Source organism: Dermacentor variabilis, chromosome 9 (assembly GCF_050947875.1).
Source record: "Dermacentor variabilis isolate Ectoservices chromosome 9, ASM5094787v1, whole genome shotgun sequence".
NCBI classification, from domain to species: domain Eukaryota; kingdom Metazoa; phylum Arthropoda; class Arachnida; order Ixodida; family Ixodidae; genus Dermacentor; species Dermacentor variabilis.
In genome coordinates, this window is record NC_134576.1 from 81,751,238 (window position 1) to 81,766,777 (window position 15,540).

A 15,540-nucleotide genomic window follows, 5' to 3' on the forward strand; every position below is an offset into this window, starting at 1 on the left:
AATTTGGGATGCAGTCGCCAAACTGCCACACGGTTCACCCACTGAAGTGGAAGCTAAACGCCAGGTCATATTCTCAGGTACAAATAGCGTACATATCACATACATAAGACATTACAAAACCAATCGCATTGTCGTTGCACATCGCAGACACAGCGCCTTCGTTTTCGTTTTCCTTTAGTAAGCGCTGTGGAGCGCGCCTGCGCTGCCACCCGCGCGGCCGGCGCGCACGAAACCGAAAGCCAAACGGATCAAAAAAACAAAAGCGCGCGCGCGCGCTACCGTGACGTCACATTTAGAGCGACGTCACGATCGCCCGTACACGTCACGCCTGACTCTCGACCAATGGGAAAGCGGCGCTGTCGCTTTCGGTTTGGCGGCCGCGCGCAACGCGCGCGCAATCCGCTGCCGCCGCTCCAGCGTCAGTCGCGTCTCCCAAGTCGGCCGCGGCAGGTGGACAACAGAGAGAGCGCAAGTCGTCTTCGCCGTCGAACTGGTTTTCCGTCCCATCCGCGGCGAGACCAGCAACCGCGATTCTCGACTACGATAACGAAGCCGCGAGGCGAAGAAAAAAAGTGTTTCCCCGTAGTTGTGCTGCCGACCGAGTTAGACAGCTCCGTGGGTTCGGTGCATCGACCAGAGTCGCCGTGAATCTACGAGAACGAGGGAAGAAAAAAGAAACACGAAAGATTGACGCGGCCCCCCCGCTATTGAAGAGCGACTCGGGAGGGGAGTTCCACGACACCGAGAAGCGACGTTCGCGTCGAGAGGAACGAAAACTAACGAGCCATGCTTCGACGCCGACGATTCCCAGACGCCGCGATTCCAGCGCATCGAGAGAGTCAAGATCGCCGTCGCTGAATCGTCGTCGCTTTCTTCTTTCGGCCGGCAGCACCTAACGCCAGTTTCGCTGCCGCAACTTTCCTCATGTGAACGATAGAGAAGCACGTCAGTTCGACTCCGATATTCACCACCACGCCTGTGTGTGCAGTGCACCGGTTTCGTTTCGTCTTGATTCCGTTGCCGGTGCGTCTCCCCGTTCGGCACTTTGGTCGTCCGGCCCGTGGTTGTCGCCGTCGTAGGCGCGCGTGAATTTGCGCCTGTGGTTTATTTTGCACCGGTGTGTTTTGTGTTCGTCGTCGCACCGCATGTGAGCCACGCTTAGGCTAAAGAAAAATTTTTTTTTGTCGTCGTCCAGTTGTGTGACAGACAGCTGAGAAGTCATGGAGCGAGCTACATGTGCTGTCGTTTCCTTTCTGCTCGTCGCCCTGTGCTTCAGAATGGCCAGAGTAAGTACAACATTTATTTCTGTCCCCCTTCTAGACTTTACTTTTTTTTCACTGTAGTTACATACTTCGGCACACCGGAGTTGTTACAACGAATTGTCGTCACGCCTAACATTGTTTCTTTTAAGAGTAATGCGGAAACGATCGGATAACGGGCCCTTTACAGTTATTCGCCTGACGTTCCCGGCAGAGACGCCAATCCTCTGTAACATGCGTGAGGGTCACGAGGTGCGAAACTTGGCGGTTTTCCTGCGTCACACCCATCGTGTCATATACAGTAGAGGCTCGTTAATACGATCTTCACGGGAATCGCAAAGTAAAACGTGTCATACAAGAAAATCGTATTATCCGAACAAGCTCCAGAAACTCTGGAAATAGGCGTAATCGGCGACATACTCAATAGCAAAGTTTCATTTCGACGGTAGGTTGAACGCGGCATTAAGAACCAAGCGCAATATATCCGTTGTCTTTCTTGTTTTGTTTTTTTCTCTATTTTATTTCTTGACTGTCAAAACATTGGTCGAGGTCGTGAAGGGGAAGTGACGGGAGCTTCCAGTGGCTCGCCCGACTGTTGTCGCTTTCTGTCGCAAGGCCGGAGTTTATTGCTGACCTTGTATGTGTCACCAGTGTTCCTGCTAAACCATCCCAGAAAAGAAATCCTCTATGTGAATGAAACCTTGTATATTTCCGACGGAGTGATTTACGGGTTCACGGTGTTTCCGTTGGCTTACCGTTTTCTGCCACCTTTCTGTCAGTAAATTTTGTGCTCTCCTTCTGGGCTTTTCGGTATGGCAAGCCCAACTTGAGAACCCCGTGCGCGAGCTTACCGAGGCAGCTAAATTGCGAAATCGTTGGTCATGTGTAAAGCAACGTTGAACGTGGCGCGAACATCTTGCGTATCCACAGTAACTCCACCGCAGAAATAATGATAATAATAACAAGTAATTTTATTATCATCGTCGCTGAAGGAAAACAATTTGCGCAGTTTTACTTTCGTTCGTTCTCAGTGCTTCATAGAACGAGGTTAAAGTCAGTTGCGCCGTCCTCCCCATCACAAAAAGCCCCGAAAAAAAAAAATTCTTTTTCACGCCGCAACTACGGAAATCGTCATTGCCACGGGGCATGTATGCGAAAGGGAATGAGAAGTTTCGCACGAGCTGAAAACCGCACCCGGCGAAGACACGCACAGCGTAAAAAAGAAAAAAAAAAGTCGGCTGCAGCATTCGTGCGTCACGTGTCGGAATATAAGAGATCCGCTGCTCGGGACCCCGCTAAGCGACCGCGACTAAACGTGACGGTCGTAGTCGTAGAGATTAACACAATCTGGAGAGAAAGGTCCGCGCCAGGTAATCTCTGTTTGTAGATGAAAACATTTTCAAAAGTTCCGGTTATAGTAGGTCGTGATTAATTCTCAAAAACTCTTGCTGCGCTAACGAAGCAGCGCTCGTCCTGTGTAATCCCTTGTGTGTGTGTGTGTGTGTGTGTGTGTGTGTGTGTGTGTGTGTGTGTGTGTGTGTGTGTGTGTGTGTGTGTGTGTGTGTGTGTGTGTGTGTGTGTGTGTGTGTGTGTGCGCGTGTGTGTGTTGTCGTTTTCCGCGCCGATACAAAGAATGCACCAATTCCAGCTCGTCCAGCTTTCGGCCTCGCTTAAAGAGACAGGCACGACAGAGAAGTACACACGGACAGCATTGGTCGCAACCGGATCTTTATTGCACAAAACATCAAAGCGAAATGCGCACGTGAAACAGGGAAAAAGAAACTAACGAGGAGCACGAAGGAGAAGTAAGCACCGTGAAAACAATAAGGAAAACGGCCCACGAGGCAAAGGAAGAAAAAATGCGGCATCAGCGCGCAAATATTTGTCTGTTGGCTGGTGCATGTGAGCGGGTCAAAGAGTTGCGTTTTGCTATTCTATACGCCACAGCGGGGGAGTCCGGATTATGACCACCTGGGATTCTTTAACAGACGCGCAAATGTAAGTGCGTGCACGAGAGTTTTTTTTGCATTCCGCCTCCGCCGCAATGTGGATGTCTTGGTCGGTAATCGAACCGGCAACCAAATACACAGCAGCGCAACGACATAACGGAGTCTGTACGCCAAGGCTACGCCGCCTGGCGTAATAATCGCACATGGCCGCATGCGCACCTGTTCTACGGCCAGCAGGGGTGGTGGTGCAAAGTTTCGTTTTTCTTCGATCCGCGGCGAGGGTTAACACCTGAGCACGAGGACGACAGCGTAACGGACGGGACGGACACGATTTCGAGCTTTCAAATTCTGTCGCAATTAAAAAGCAAGGCAAACACTCGCGTCATCCTGATCAAGATGTAACCCCGCGTTTCTGGCAAACGCGAAGCACCATCGCAAGGTTCCCGTATCGCTTGTAGCCAAACGGGTTCTCCGGCAGCGAGACCTCATCAGTTGGCAGAACGAGCGGATACTCACTCACCAATATTCATTTCGGGCCCACGTGCACGCTGACATTCATTGGCACTTTCTCACGTTTTTTTTTTTTTTTTTTTACTCGCGCCCACACGTGGTGCTCGCTTCCACGGACGCTTCATCATCATTAGCCTGGATACGCCCACTGCAGGGCAAAGGCCTGTCCCGTACATCTCCGACTACCCCGGTCATGTGCTAATTGTGGCCATCTTGTCCCTGCAAACTCGTGCACATACTAGCGTAGTCTAACACTCTGCCAACACTTACTCACTTCTACCCGCATATATACGGCCACACATTCGCTAATAGTCCCTCACGTGCACTCAAAATTCACCAGCACGCGTTCCTTTCGTGTCCACGTCCAATCACGCCTTCTGTCTCGCCCAACAACTGAGCCACCTCAACCACACACGTCGGTGAATTCCGCGTAGAGAGAATGGGAGCTTAGTGTACTCGGGAGTGACTATGCCCACCTATGCTATATACCCTCAATAAGCGCAAGCAGTTCGTGAAGGCCATTGCAGTGAGCCGACAATGCCCAATCCAAACTTCGCCATGATGGCAAACAATACCCCCCTCCCCCGCTGCACGAGATCGCGCACGATGAAAAGCACCTCGCTCGCCTCCTAGAAGGAGGAGGGAAAGAAAGTGGGTTAATTAAACCGGCGTCAATCCTTATTAACAAATGGCGTCGAGCTCGCGAGGAAGGTTCGAAACGCGACGAACTCCGAGTCACGATGTACATACATCTATAGAGCGATGCGCACGGCGGGGAGTGAGGACTCCTCCTCCTCCGGCTGCAGCGCGATCCTTGACCTCTGACACCCCGCTTCATAACACGGGGTTACACGAACGAGACGGAAAGCAAGCTTACGTCGGCGAAACTTACTTGACCCACAAACAGCGCCTGCATTGCAGCTTGTTCCGGAATTATCATTTTTTTCCTTACTTCTTTCTCTCGTCGCTAATTAACCAGTGGCACTACTTGGGTGTGTATGTTCTCGCTTGGCCGGCTTAATGATCATTTGGCGGGAGAATAAAGTACACGCTTGTCCGTGTACAAGCCGTTTCCGTGACTTGTACCGCTCTGCCCACCAAAAAATCGAAAGAAAGGAAGAAAAAAGAAAGAGAACCGCTTAATCTCTGGGCTGAGACAGGTTTCTTTCAGAGGAGCACTCGCTTCCTTGTAGGCTTGGATGACCCGATGGCAACCTACCCACTTTTTTTTGTTTTTCGTTTCTTTTTTCCGATATTAGGACTTTTACGCCGTTGACTTCTGCATTTCTTTGTACTTGTTTCCCTGTCAGATTTTGGCGCTATGTTTAGCGCCGGACCCTAGCAGAGTCCAAGAGCGGCTTACACAGTCGGCATCTCTCGCTGTCTCCGAGGGCGTTTCAGTGCGAGGCTTCACGGGATTAAGGGAAGGCTAACACCGCGCGCATAATCCTCTTAGCCTATTGAATGCAGCCTTTCAATCTTGCCACGTGAGATGGAAACCGTCAGCAACGAAGTGTAGAAGACGTGAAAGATCATTTGGTGAGTCCCAGCTTTCCCCTCCCACGAAGGATTAAAAATCTTGAAATGAGCGACGGGTATTAAACCTCCGTTTGCTGTACGTTTGTTTTGACGGTGTAGATGGACAACACATTTTTTTTTTCCTCCAGCGAGGCTGTGTGCTTTAAAGATACCGATCACTACCAAACTCACCCCCACCCCCCCATCTCTGCAGCTCTGGCGAAAGAAAAAAAGAAACTCTTCTGCGGCAAAAAAAAAAAAAGCGCAATTGCGATATTGCTTCATTTCCAAGCCTGCGTGAGCTCCAACATGACTGCGGAGGCGCGAATAAGGCGGGATTGGTGCGCGGCGCCGACGCGAGCCGCAAATCGGAGAATAAAAAAAAAGAAAAAAAGAGAAACTCCATCCCGGCTAAATTCTTCGTTTTCTAAGAGTTACTCGAAGGTATGTCGGAAGCTCGCCGCTTAGCCACGCTGTGTGTACGAGATAACCGATATCGATCGCCGACGAAAAGACGAAGTGTGGCCTCATGCGCGTCGCAAAGCGCCCTCGTTCGTGCCGCAGAGAGCCTTGAGGCACGCGCTACGCTACGCCAAGGAACCGATGGACGCGGAAGGCGGCAGGGCCATAACCGAATTCATCGAGAGGGCAATGACATCTTGTGTCCACATGCGCTTTATCTCGTCCACATCGCTGCCTCTCCGACCGAGATATATCTGGCTGATCAATCTTGCGCGCGATGAAATTGCAGGGCAGAAATTCCTGGCGTAACGGCCGCCTTCGCCCGATACGAAAGCGGCATAAGGCAAGTAGACTTGGGATAGAGTGAAAGAAACGGTGTAGGACAGCCACACAAGATACAAAGTAAAATTTAACAGAGGTGATTGATGCATACGCAAACATCGAGTTATGGTTTATCGAGACAGCGCGAACTGCTATATAGTAAAGCAAGGATAGATGCTATAGTCCGCCGAATTGTAGAGCGAAAGGTAAGCAAACTACTGCTCAAAGCTATGCGCCATGTACAGGTGCGTTGAGACATACATGGTGTAAACATAACTGTACCGTACGTTCCTGAATACATTAGAACCATCGCGGACAACCATCATTTTTGTTCAGCCTTATCTTACACCGTGTACTGAGACGGAAGAAAAGTCATTTTCAACGCGTAACCTACGTGTATTAATTCATCTAGAACTGCATAACCTAGCGTCTTTTTCTTCTATTCCCGATTATATATATATAAGCAACAACTGTATTTCTTTTTGTTTTTATTCCTAAATATAACCCTGTCTTCTTTACTGCCTCCAACGATGGTGCTTTAAGCAGTGTTAAATAAATTAGCGGTCTTCTCGCAAAAGGGTACAATGACGAAAGGTGTGTCATGCGAAATTCGCGGCAATTTTTTTCAGTGTTGATGGCGAAACACAACCTAGCGTGAGGTACTAAAGCATCAAATCTCGTGATTAAAATGTTGCGTATAAGCTCTGCGACACCACAGCGCTTTTGCACATCAACCTGCATGGGCGAGTGCACTAACCATGTAAGGTCCTATAACTTCTGCGGCGATATCATTTAGACAAATTACCGCCAACAATATCATTTTGAAACCATTTATACCGGAACATACGTCCCGGAAAAAGAAAGAAAGAGATGGAGCAAAAAAAGAAAGCCCCCTCAGTGCTCTTAACAGCTCCTGTGTATCTTACACATTCGCAAACGCCGAAGCAGCGATAAAGAAACGCCGGAAACGATTATCGTCGCCTAAATGTGCTCCCGACAGCCACCGAAGCAAGGAGGCGTAATGGATAACGCGAGTAACGCGTATTACAGCAGCTTGCCAGCTCCTCGTCCAAGATGGCTGCGCGCGTGACGTTGTCGCCTCCGGGTTGCAAGCCGCCTCCTAGCGTTCGTTTTCGTAATCAATCTCTGGACTCCGCGCATATGCGCCTCGCGTAAAGTAACGCGATCAATCTCAACTCTCGGAAGTGATTCTCTGGAAAATGAAAGAAAAGACCGGGATATGGATCGCGCTTTCATAATACGCATAAGCTGCATCCCGCGCTGATCTTTCTGTGATGTTATCCACACCTTCCGCGGCGTCTTCGAAGAAGTCGAGAAATGAGGCTCCCTTCCGTCGCATACAGATGAAGAACTCCCGACGCGATTACGCTGAAGTGCGTATACACACGCCTCGTTACGCACTCCGTGCACATTCGAAAGAGCGGGAACAGTGGTGCAAGAGGTCAAGTCTCGCTGGAGCGCGCGCGGGAGGCACGTGATTAAGGGTTCCGCTAGCGCGCTCACCGTTGGACCCTTTCCTCGTTTCGTTAGTCACTCGGGCGGAGACGTTCCGCGGAAACAAGTAAATAGAGCGAAGAAGTAGTAGCAGAAGAAAAACGGAATAGACGGGGTAAAACACGGACAAATAGGACTTCTCTTCCTCCCCTTTAGAATGATTACAGCTTCCGCCGACGGCCGTCGCGGAGGAACGATGTCGAAACCCCGCAATCTCCGCACACATATACGCGGGCGGTCACCTGCGGTGTAGGATGGGTTGAAGTCAAGTGGAAACGGTGAGGCATTCGGCCGAGCAGCGAGAGTCGGCGAAAAGAAAACGAAAAAAAAAAAATGACGCCGTGGCGATGCGACCCGCTTGTGCCGCTTGAACGCACATCCCTTACGGCGCCACACTGACCGACATATAAGTACCACATTCCCCGTCGCTGTTAGTGTTTTTCTTTTTCTTTCCGGTTTTTCGCGGCCTTTTGAACTTTCGCTCGTTACCGTCGTTGTTAGGGGCCTATCGTGAAGCCGGTTACGGAATGAAGACGTTTCGCGTACAGAGTTCCGGCGCACCCGTCTACGTCGCCTGGGCCCACCTCACGTGACTCCACGTCCCGTCTGCGGACAATCTCGAACCTAGATAACTGTCCTCTCCCTACTGCGGCTTTGTGTACCTTTCACGAGTAACTTGGCTTGACGCATCGGAATGGCCGACAGTGCTGCCTGTGACAAATGCGGTAGCGAGGAAACCATCGAACACGTCCTTGTGCCATTGTCGCTCGCAACAGCGCTGGAAGAACGGACGACCAGCCGCTTTCGCAGCAGACAATCCTGGAATGCCTACTCCTGTGCTCCGACAGGTGGAAAAAAAAAACAAGAACAATTAAACACGGAGTCGTAGTACAAACAATCATAGGAAAAAAGAAAAAGAAAAGACAGTTCATAAACCTTCACAACGCCAGCTAAACCACGTTCCGGTGTACTGACTAGACCAGGACACGCAGTTTGTATACGGTGAGGTTGTCCTCGATTGCATCGTTTACTCCTCGTGTAGCATGTACAAAATCCATATTTTCAATTTCTTTTGCGCAGAAGGCTAGAACTCTCCGCAATGTCACAGAGTGTATTTTCTTTCGATGTCAGCGGCTCTTATAGACTTAGCGTCAGCGTCGCCGCAACTCGTCGAAATCGACGATTGGGCTGTAGTTGACAAACATACTTGTTCTTCGCCCAAACAAACCAGTGCGCTATACCGAGACAGGCATTTCGATGGCTGCTTTCCCCATCACCTGCTCAGTCTGTGTCCCCATACGGCTCTGTTTGGTCGTTGGTTTACATCGGCTGTTCTTCATTCCTGTTTGTTCAAGGTCGCCGTGTTTGTTCTCCATGGGGTAGCTGAGTTGTGCGACTACCCGTTCCCTCGCATTTTTCTGGTTCCCACCTCTCGCTCTCTCTCAGTCGCCTTTGGTATTGAAGAGAAAACAAAGATTGCCGCGTTCTTTGCACTGTGTTACTGGCGATCGCGAAGATGGGACAACATTGCGACGACATGGCGACGATGTGACAACGTTTCGCGACTGTTTGACAACTACGTCTGGCGAAGACTATTCGAAGGCGAGGCAATACGCAACCTGTTCCACAAAACACCCCACGAGTCACAGTGTGGTGCTTGGTGGAAACTTGCTGGAAAATTTGCTGGACGGTACATTTGTACACGACTACAGGCGTATGTTACGTAAGATAGTTCTTAAGCAGGCGCGATTTCTGCTTTTTCTTTAATAGTAAAGCATATTGAGCGTTAGAGAACGCCAGATCCTTCGGGCGACGAGCCAGGAAGGTGGCTGTTTCATCTGATGAAACCTGACGGAATCCTACGAAAAGAAAATTAAATAAGAAAAGTTAGCCTCAAAGACTTACACAAAGTCAGTACAACTTGCACAGTATACAGTTCTGTGCGAGTTTGCGAAATTTATTTGTACAACAGCACGACTTCGTGTGAGCACAACTCAGACAAAGCCAGTACAGCTCGCCCGGGTGCGCCTGTGATACGGCGCTTTTTTTTTTTTTTGTCTGTGTAATGTATTCGATTCGCAGCGCAGAACAGAAAAAAGAAATCAGTATGCTACACCGACCAGTACAACGTCGGGCCACCTTAACGCGATGGAATTTGTCGGAGGCTTGCGCGTCACAACTTGCCGGAAACGTCGTTGGACGCGGTTTTTTCGGCCGCGCCGCGATTCCGACGGTTCTTGCGCGCTTCACCTCGCTCGCTTCACTGCTGGTACAACCGTTCCTCGTGCGAGCGATCGGCGTTTCCAAGCCGCCTATCTGCTGCTTCGCCGCGTGTACATGCTGCCGCCGCGGCGTGCTTTCTTCCGCGGGCTGGGTCCCCCACCGCACCGTCCTCGTCCGACTTTCTCCCCCAACCTCGTCTTCTGTTTCTGCCCGCCTCGTTTCAAGATCAGAGGGAGCGATACATACTCAATGCGCGCCCCATAATCGAATAGCGTTCCGCAACGATCTCTGTGCAACGCGGTCGAAGTGCAGATGTACCGTCGGCTGCGAAGTGTATCACCGGTTGGGCCACTTATGAGGGCCGGCTATGCCGAAATCTTTGCTAAGAGAGAAACTAAGAGAAGAAAATAAGATGTGTGTTCAAGAAGCAAAAGAGGACACCTTTAGCGAGAAGCTGTCAAGGAAAAGCCGAGTGTGAAAAGAGAGAGAATAAAAAAAAAAGGAAAAAGGCAAGGCTGTTAACAAGAAGGGAAAATCCTGTTTGTTGCTCTGTATTGCTGCGGAATCAGAAAAACATATATATATATATATATATATATATATATATATATATATATATATATATATATATATAGAGAGAGAGAGAGAGAGAGAGAGAGAAAGAGAGAGAGAGAGAGAGAGAGAGAGAGAGAGAGATATATATGTAGAGGATGTAGACTCGAAAAAAATGTATGTTTGTTGCCATTATGGTTGTTTGTTCCTTTTTTCTTTCTTTTTTTTTCATGCTTGCTTCTTTCTTTCCATTCTTTGTTCGGCCTCTCAAAGATGAAAGTGTTTCACACGCTCGATGTCGAAAAAAATTCATCATAAGCTCTTCTTTTTTACATATGTCCCCACATTTCGTACAGAATCGACTATATTTTTGCGCTTTCATTCGTCCTTCAACCTCTCTCTCTCTCACACACACACACACACACAAACACACACACACACACACACACGCACACACACACACGCACACACACACATGCACGCGCACGGCCAGCCCAACGAAGCAAAAAAACGAACAAACCAGTTCTGCGAAACCAGGATGCTTTTCGAAGCGACCGAGCATATGTACTGGCTCGGACCGTGCCCACTTCCTCGGTGCGGCACACCGAAAACAACGGTGGCGTTATGAGCAGCTCCGTTCGCCGATCGTTTGGTACGATTGGAGGAATGGCCACCCCAATTTATCTACCGGAAGTAACACGCGAGAGGCGCGGCGAAGATTAACGGGGCTCGGGTTCCTCTCGCGCGTCCGAACCGAAGCAAGTGTACGGCGGCGCTCCTTGCGTGGGATCTCCGCATTTAGCGGCACACGGACGCCACATGCGGCACGCTAATCTAAAGCCGCGATCGCGGAATAGCTTCGGAGGAGTACGTGGGGTGCTCCGTTCGGCCGCACGTTCGAAATGAAGCGGCCAGTTTTCTATCATGATTTTTTTCGTCCTTGTGCGCCCATTTTTGCACCTTACCCACGCTCTGTCAATTGATGTGTGCATAGACCGATATAGTGTGTGGAACTATGGGAACGATAGAGATAAACGCTAGATCAGTTTTAGGTTCATAAACGGAGTCGTTCTCATCTCTCCCTTTCGTTAATTTCGCGTTAATGGGTTGTTAATAGGTAGCGGTAAAAGTGAAAGTCGAACTTATTGAATTTTGCGCCGAACCAAAACGGGAGAAGCGCGGGCAGATAAAGCCTTCGATACGAGTGGATCCCGTGTTTACTTCACTCGATATTTACATCACCGACGTATGGCCTAAATAAGCAGCGATCGAGCTTTGAAAGACCAAGTTTTCCGAGCACGTTCTCGAAAGCACCGCTCGAAAGCGCTGACTAGACTTCGGAGAGGCCTACAGGCGTGAGCGGCGATACGAGACAGATAAGAAACGGCGTCGCGACTCGTACATCATTTCGGCGCTTGAGGCTTTCGTTAGGCTATGACGTGAATCGTCGTCGATTATGTATGCTTAATACTGTCGGCATGTATAAGCAATGAACTTTAAAACCGATTTCGCTTATCGTTTTCGTTGTGCCACTTCTACATCTGCAGGATTTTCGCGACCATTGTGCGACTCTTCCGCGACGTCGTTGCGCAGGGCCCTCGGCATTTATGCTGCATAGAAGGGCTCGGAAGAGTTTTTCTTCGGAAACGCGTCACTTAAAGCTGGTGTTTCTTGTGCTAGATTTTGCCTCGTACTCGACGCTATCGCGTGTAGCGTTACCGAAGGGTGGCAGTTAATGCCTAATAACTGTGACGACCCGCAAGTGATTCTTGTTTCGCGCGTGCTTGTATCGCATCGAGTAGCCACGCATGACGTCTTGCAGCCAACGCAGTCTAGCAGTCACTGCACAATAAGTGTTTTTTTGCAGTCTTCTTCCTAGCTTTGCTCAATCATTTCAGAATCAACCGGACGTGGTGGCACGGTGGCTTTGGCGATGCATTGCTAATCGCGAGGTCGCAGGTTCGATCGCCACACGTAATGGCCGCCGCATTCCGATGACGCCCCAATACCAAAACGAGCGTGTAATTAGATTTAGGTGCAGTTAAAGAACTCCAGCATGTCCGGAGCAGTCACTGTGCGTCGCATCTCATACCCCGTTTTGGCGCGTTAAATGTCGCAACAGACGATTTATACAAAATTCAGTAAGCAGGCTTTCCCACACATCTAACTTGCCCTAACAAGGTGGCCGCGTTCCCGCTAGCTACAACGTTGAAGCTGAGACACAAATTTCGGGAGTGTAGACGACGCAAGGGACAAAGGGGTGGCATGGACGACACCACCAGCGCACGCGTTGGCACCTTAATTGCCATTCTAGCCATAGGTCTGTCATTTCGGTTATGCCAAACTAGGTGTGCAAACTCGGTATGCGTAGCGCACGGAAAAACGAGAACAAGAAGAGATCAAGACGCACGTGGTGTTAACTTTCAACTGATTGTTTATTGATGGGAAAGCTCCTTGCACACGTATAAAAAAAAAAACGTCAATAAACAATCAGTTGAAAGTCAACGCTGCGTGTTTCCCCCTTTCCATCTCTGTATCTCGCTTCCTCGTTTTTTTTTTTTTTTTTTTGCACGTTACCCATACGAAGGCAACATCAGCCAACTCGCTCAACCCCCATCCCCCTACTTATACACACGCACCCACACACACTTGAAGGTGTGTGGAGAAGTGCACTTGCAGGCTTTGTGTATCGTCGATTTGCCTTTTGATTTCGGACTCTCTCTTTGGAATGGCGGCGGCCTCAACTCCCTCCCACCCACCCCTTACACAACACGCACGTGTAGGTGTGTGGAGAAGTGTGCTTGCAGGCATTGGGTATCGTCCATTTGGCTTTGGACTCTCTCTCTCCGAAGTGGCGGCGGCGACGAGGTTCCCTACACGTCGCCAGCGTCTGGCGTTCGTGAACGCGCACATGCCTCGCAGACCATTCGGTGGTTCGGCGCGCGGACGTTCCATGCGGGGGGCCCACGCGTCGTGTACACTTCCTGGCGGCCTTGGGGCCCCTAGCGCAGGCCTTGGCGTAGGCAGAGAGAGTGCGCGCGTTTTCGAGAGAGAGAGGCAAACACCTCGTAGCGCGAGCGGACGGAAGGCGGCGCGGGGCGAGAGGCACGGAAACGCGCAGCTGACCGCGGGCGGGGGTTCCGTCCTACGTCTTTCCTTCCTGCGACTCACTTCCTCGGCGTCGGGCCTGCAGCCCGGCACGCGCTAAACAGCGGCTCCGTTTCGTCATCCCACTTCCGCCCACCGTCTCCCCACCCTCGCCGCCACGCGGCGATTCACGAAGGCTGACTGACCGGCACGCCACCGCGGCTGTTGGCTGTTTTCTTTCATTTTCTTTTCTTCTCTTTTTTTTTTTTTTTTTGGCTACAGGGCCAAGCGCGCCCCTCGAAGGCGGCGGCCAACTGTTGCTTGCTTCGGCCTTTCGCGCCGCCCGCATACCGCACATGTTCCGTTCCAGCCAAGCTGACTCCGGACGACCGCCCCCTTGCCGGAGGGAACAGTCTTTTAAGTACACACTGCGCGAGAGATGTAAGCTGGCCTAGTTGGCTTGCGTTCAACAGTGCGAACAGCGTACAGGCGCGGGCCAACCGAGCAAGATGAGATTAGATATCGTTGAGGCTTCGTGTCTCTGTTGCTTGTCATCCGTGCCTCGTATATGCATACAGTGCGACTCCCGATAAAAAGAAAAAAAAATATGTTGACAGTCAACGTATCTATTTGTCCTGTTCGTATATATCCCCTTTGCCGTCTTCTACGCTGGAGCACTGCGGCGTGAACGCACGATTCAGAAACTATGCACGTCCAACTCACACGTTGGAATATATGCCAAGCGCAGCTTCTGAGAAGCGGTCAATTAAAGGCTGTACCAACTGGTCGACACGATACGCACTATACTCTTTATTTTCGTCCTATGCAAGTCTAACCTGACGTGCATCGCTGCAGCTCCTAAAGTGAACACTCTCGGTGACCTACAGCGGTCTTTATGTGCACCTTCGGATGTTCTCTCTCCTTCCTTTCTTTCCATTTCTTCGTCCCTTTCCCTCCGTGTAGGGTAGCAAACCGTACGTGTGTCTGGTTGACGTTCCTGCCTTTCTTTACTTCTTCTCTTTCTCCTCTCTCTGTCTGTCTTCCATGCTTCACTTCGAAGAGTCGCTTAAAGAAAAGGAAATTTAATTCGCTGCACGCGCAATTCCTTGAGAGACGCTCGCGACAGCATATATTTGACGGCACAAGCATATTATTGGCAAAGGGAAAACAAATGTAACAACATGCGCCACGTGGACCCAGTCATGCGCATGTTTCACGGCGTTCGCACGCTTCGTAGCATCAACCACTATAGGTGTCCTCCTCAAAGCTACCTCGGCGGATCAACCGGAAAGATACCGCTTGGCTTTGCAAATCATCTTCCTATGGCTTCTGGTCAGAAAAGAAAGAAATCAACCGTAGCTTTCTTCGTTACTTTACCAATGCAGGCTGCTGCTGCCTTGTCTATTATACACCAACTTGGCCCAAGGTGGCGTACAGTCGACAAGGCAGCAGCAGCTAGCTCTAGCAAAGTAACGAAGGAAGCTTCGCTTCATTTCTTCTTGTTTTTACTTGGACCACTTTGTATGTGTATCACTGGTTCAGCGACACACAGTGTCTGAGACACTGAGAGTGTAGCTGGGCATGTAGCACTGGGCATGTCTTAGCCGACCCTCCAGTATTCGTATGTATCTCTGGTTAGGTGCCCCACTACACGAGCACAGGCAAGGAGTGAAGAAATCGGCATCAAAAGCAGCCGAGTGTGGAGAAAGCTAAGTTTAAAAAAAGTGGGACCAGACCGTGCAGTGAGCAAGGATCAGCGTTGACCTACACGTAGAAGTAAACACATTTCAGTAAACATCACAGAAAGTTTGGCCTATGACGGATTCCTGTACGTGCGAGGGATCCGCCATTTTCTTCTTTCCTCTTCTTTTTTCTTTCCGCCTTTAACTTTTGTGTCACTTTTCGTCCACAGTAAGCGCGACACTGTGTGTCTATAGTAGGGAAAAGGCGGTATACGCGACTGTACGACGACGGCTGCGGCGCGCCGGGTTACCTTGAGCGCCGTTCGAACGGGACCGGTGAACGTGACGTGCTTCTGATTTCTCCGCGCCGGGCCGCCGTGCTTCCACGGGCGACGGGGAGACTTAATTGGGCGCCTTATTGAGTCCCCCCTCCCCCGTGCGTCGTTCCTCCGAGGCTCTGGG

At 50.3% G+C, this 15,540-nt stretch overlaps 1 protein-coding gene across 1 annotated transcript in view; it reads left to right on the forward strand.

Annotated features, from left to right (window-relative positions):
* The first annotated feature begins 410 nt into the window (after positions 1–410).
* LOC142557014 (uncharacterized) overlaps positions 411–15,540 on the forward strand; it is a 171,485-nt gene continuing 156,355 nt past the window's right edge. Inside the window, exon 1 of the mRNA XM_075668550.1 lies at positions 411–1,286. Within this exon, the coding sequence (XP_075524665.1) occupies positions 1,221–1,286 (66 nt within the window). The 5' untranslated portion in view covers positions 411–1,220. The remainder of the gene's footprint in view (positions 1,287–15,540) is intronic.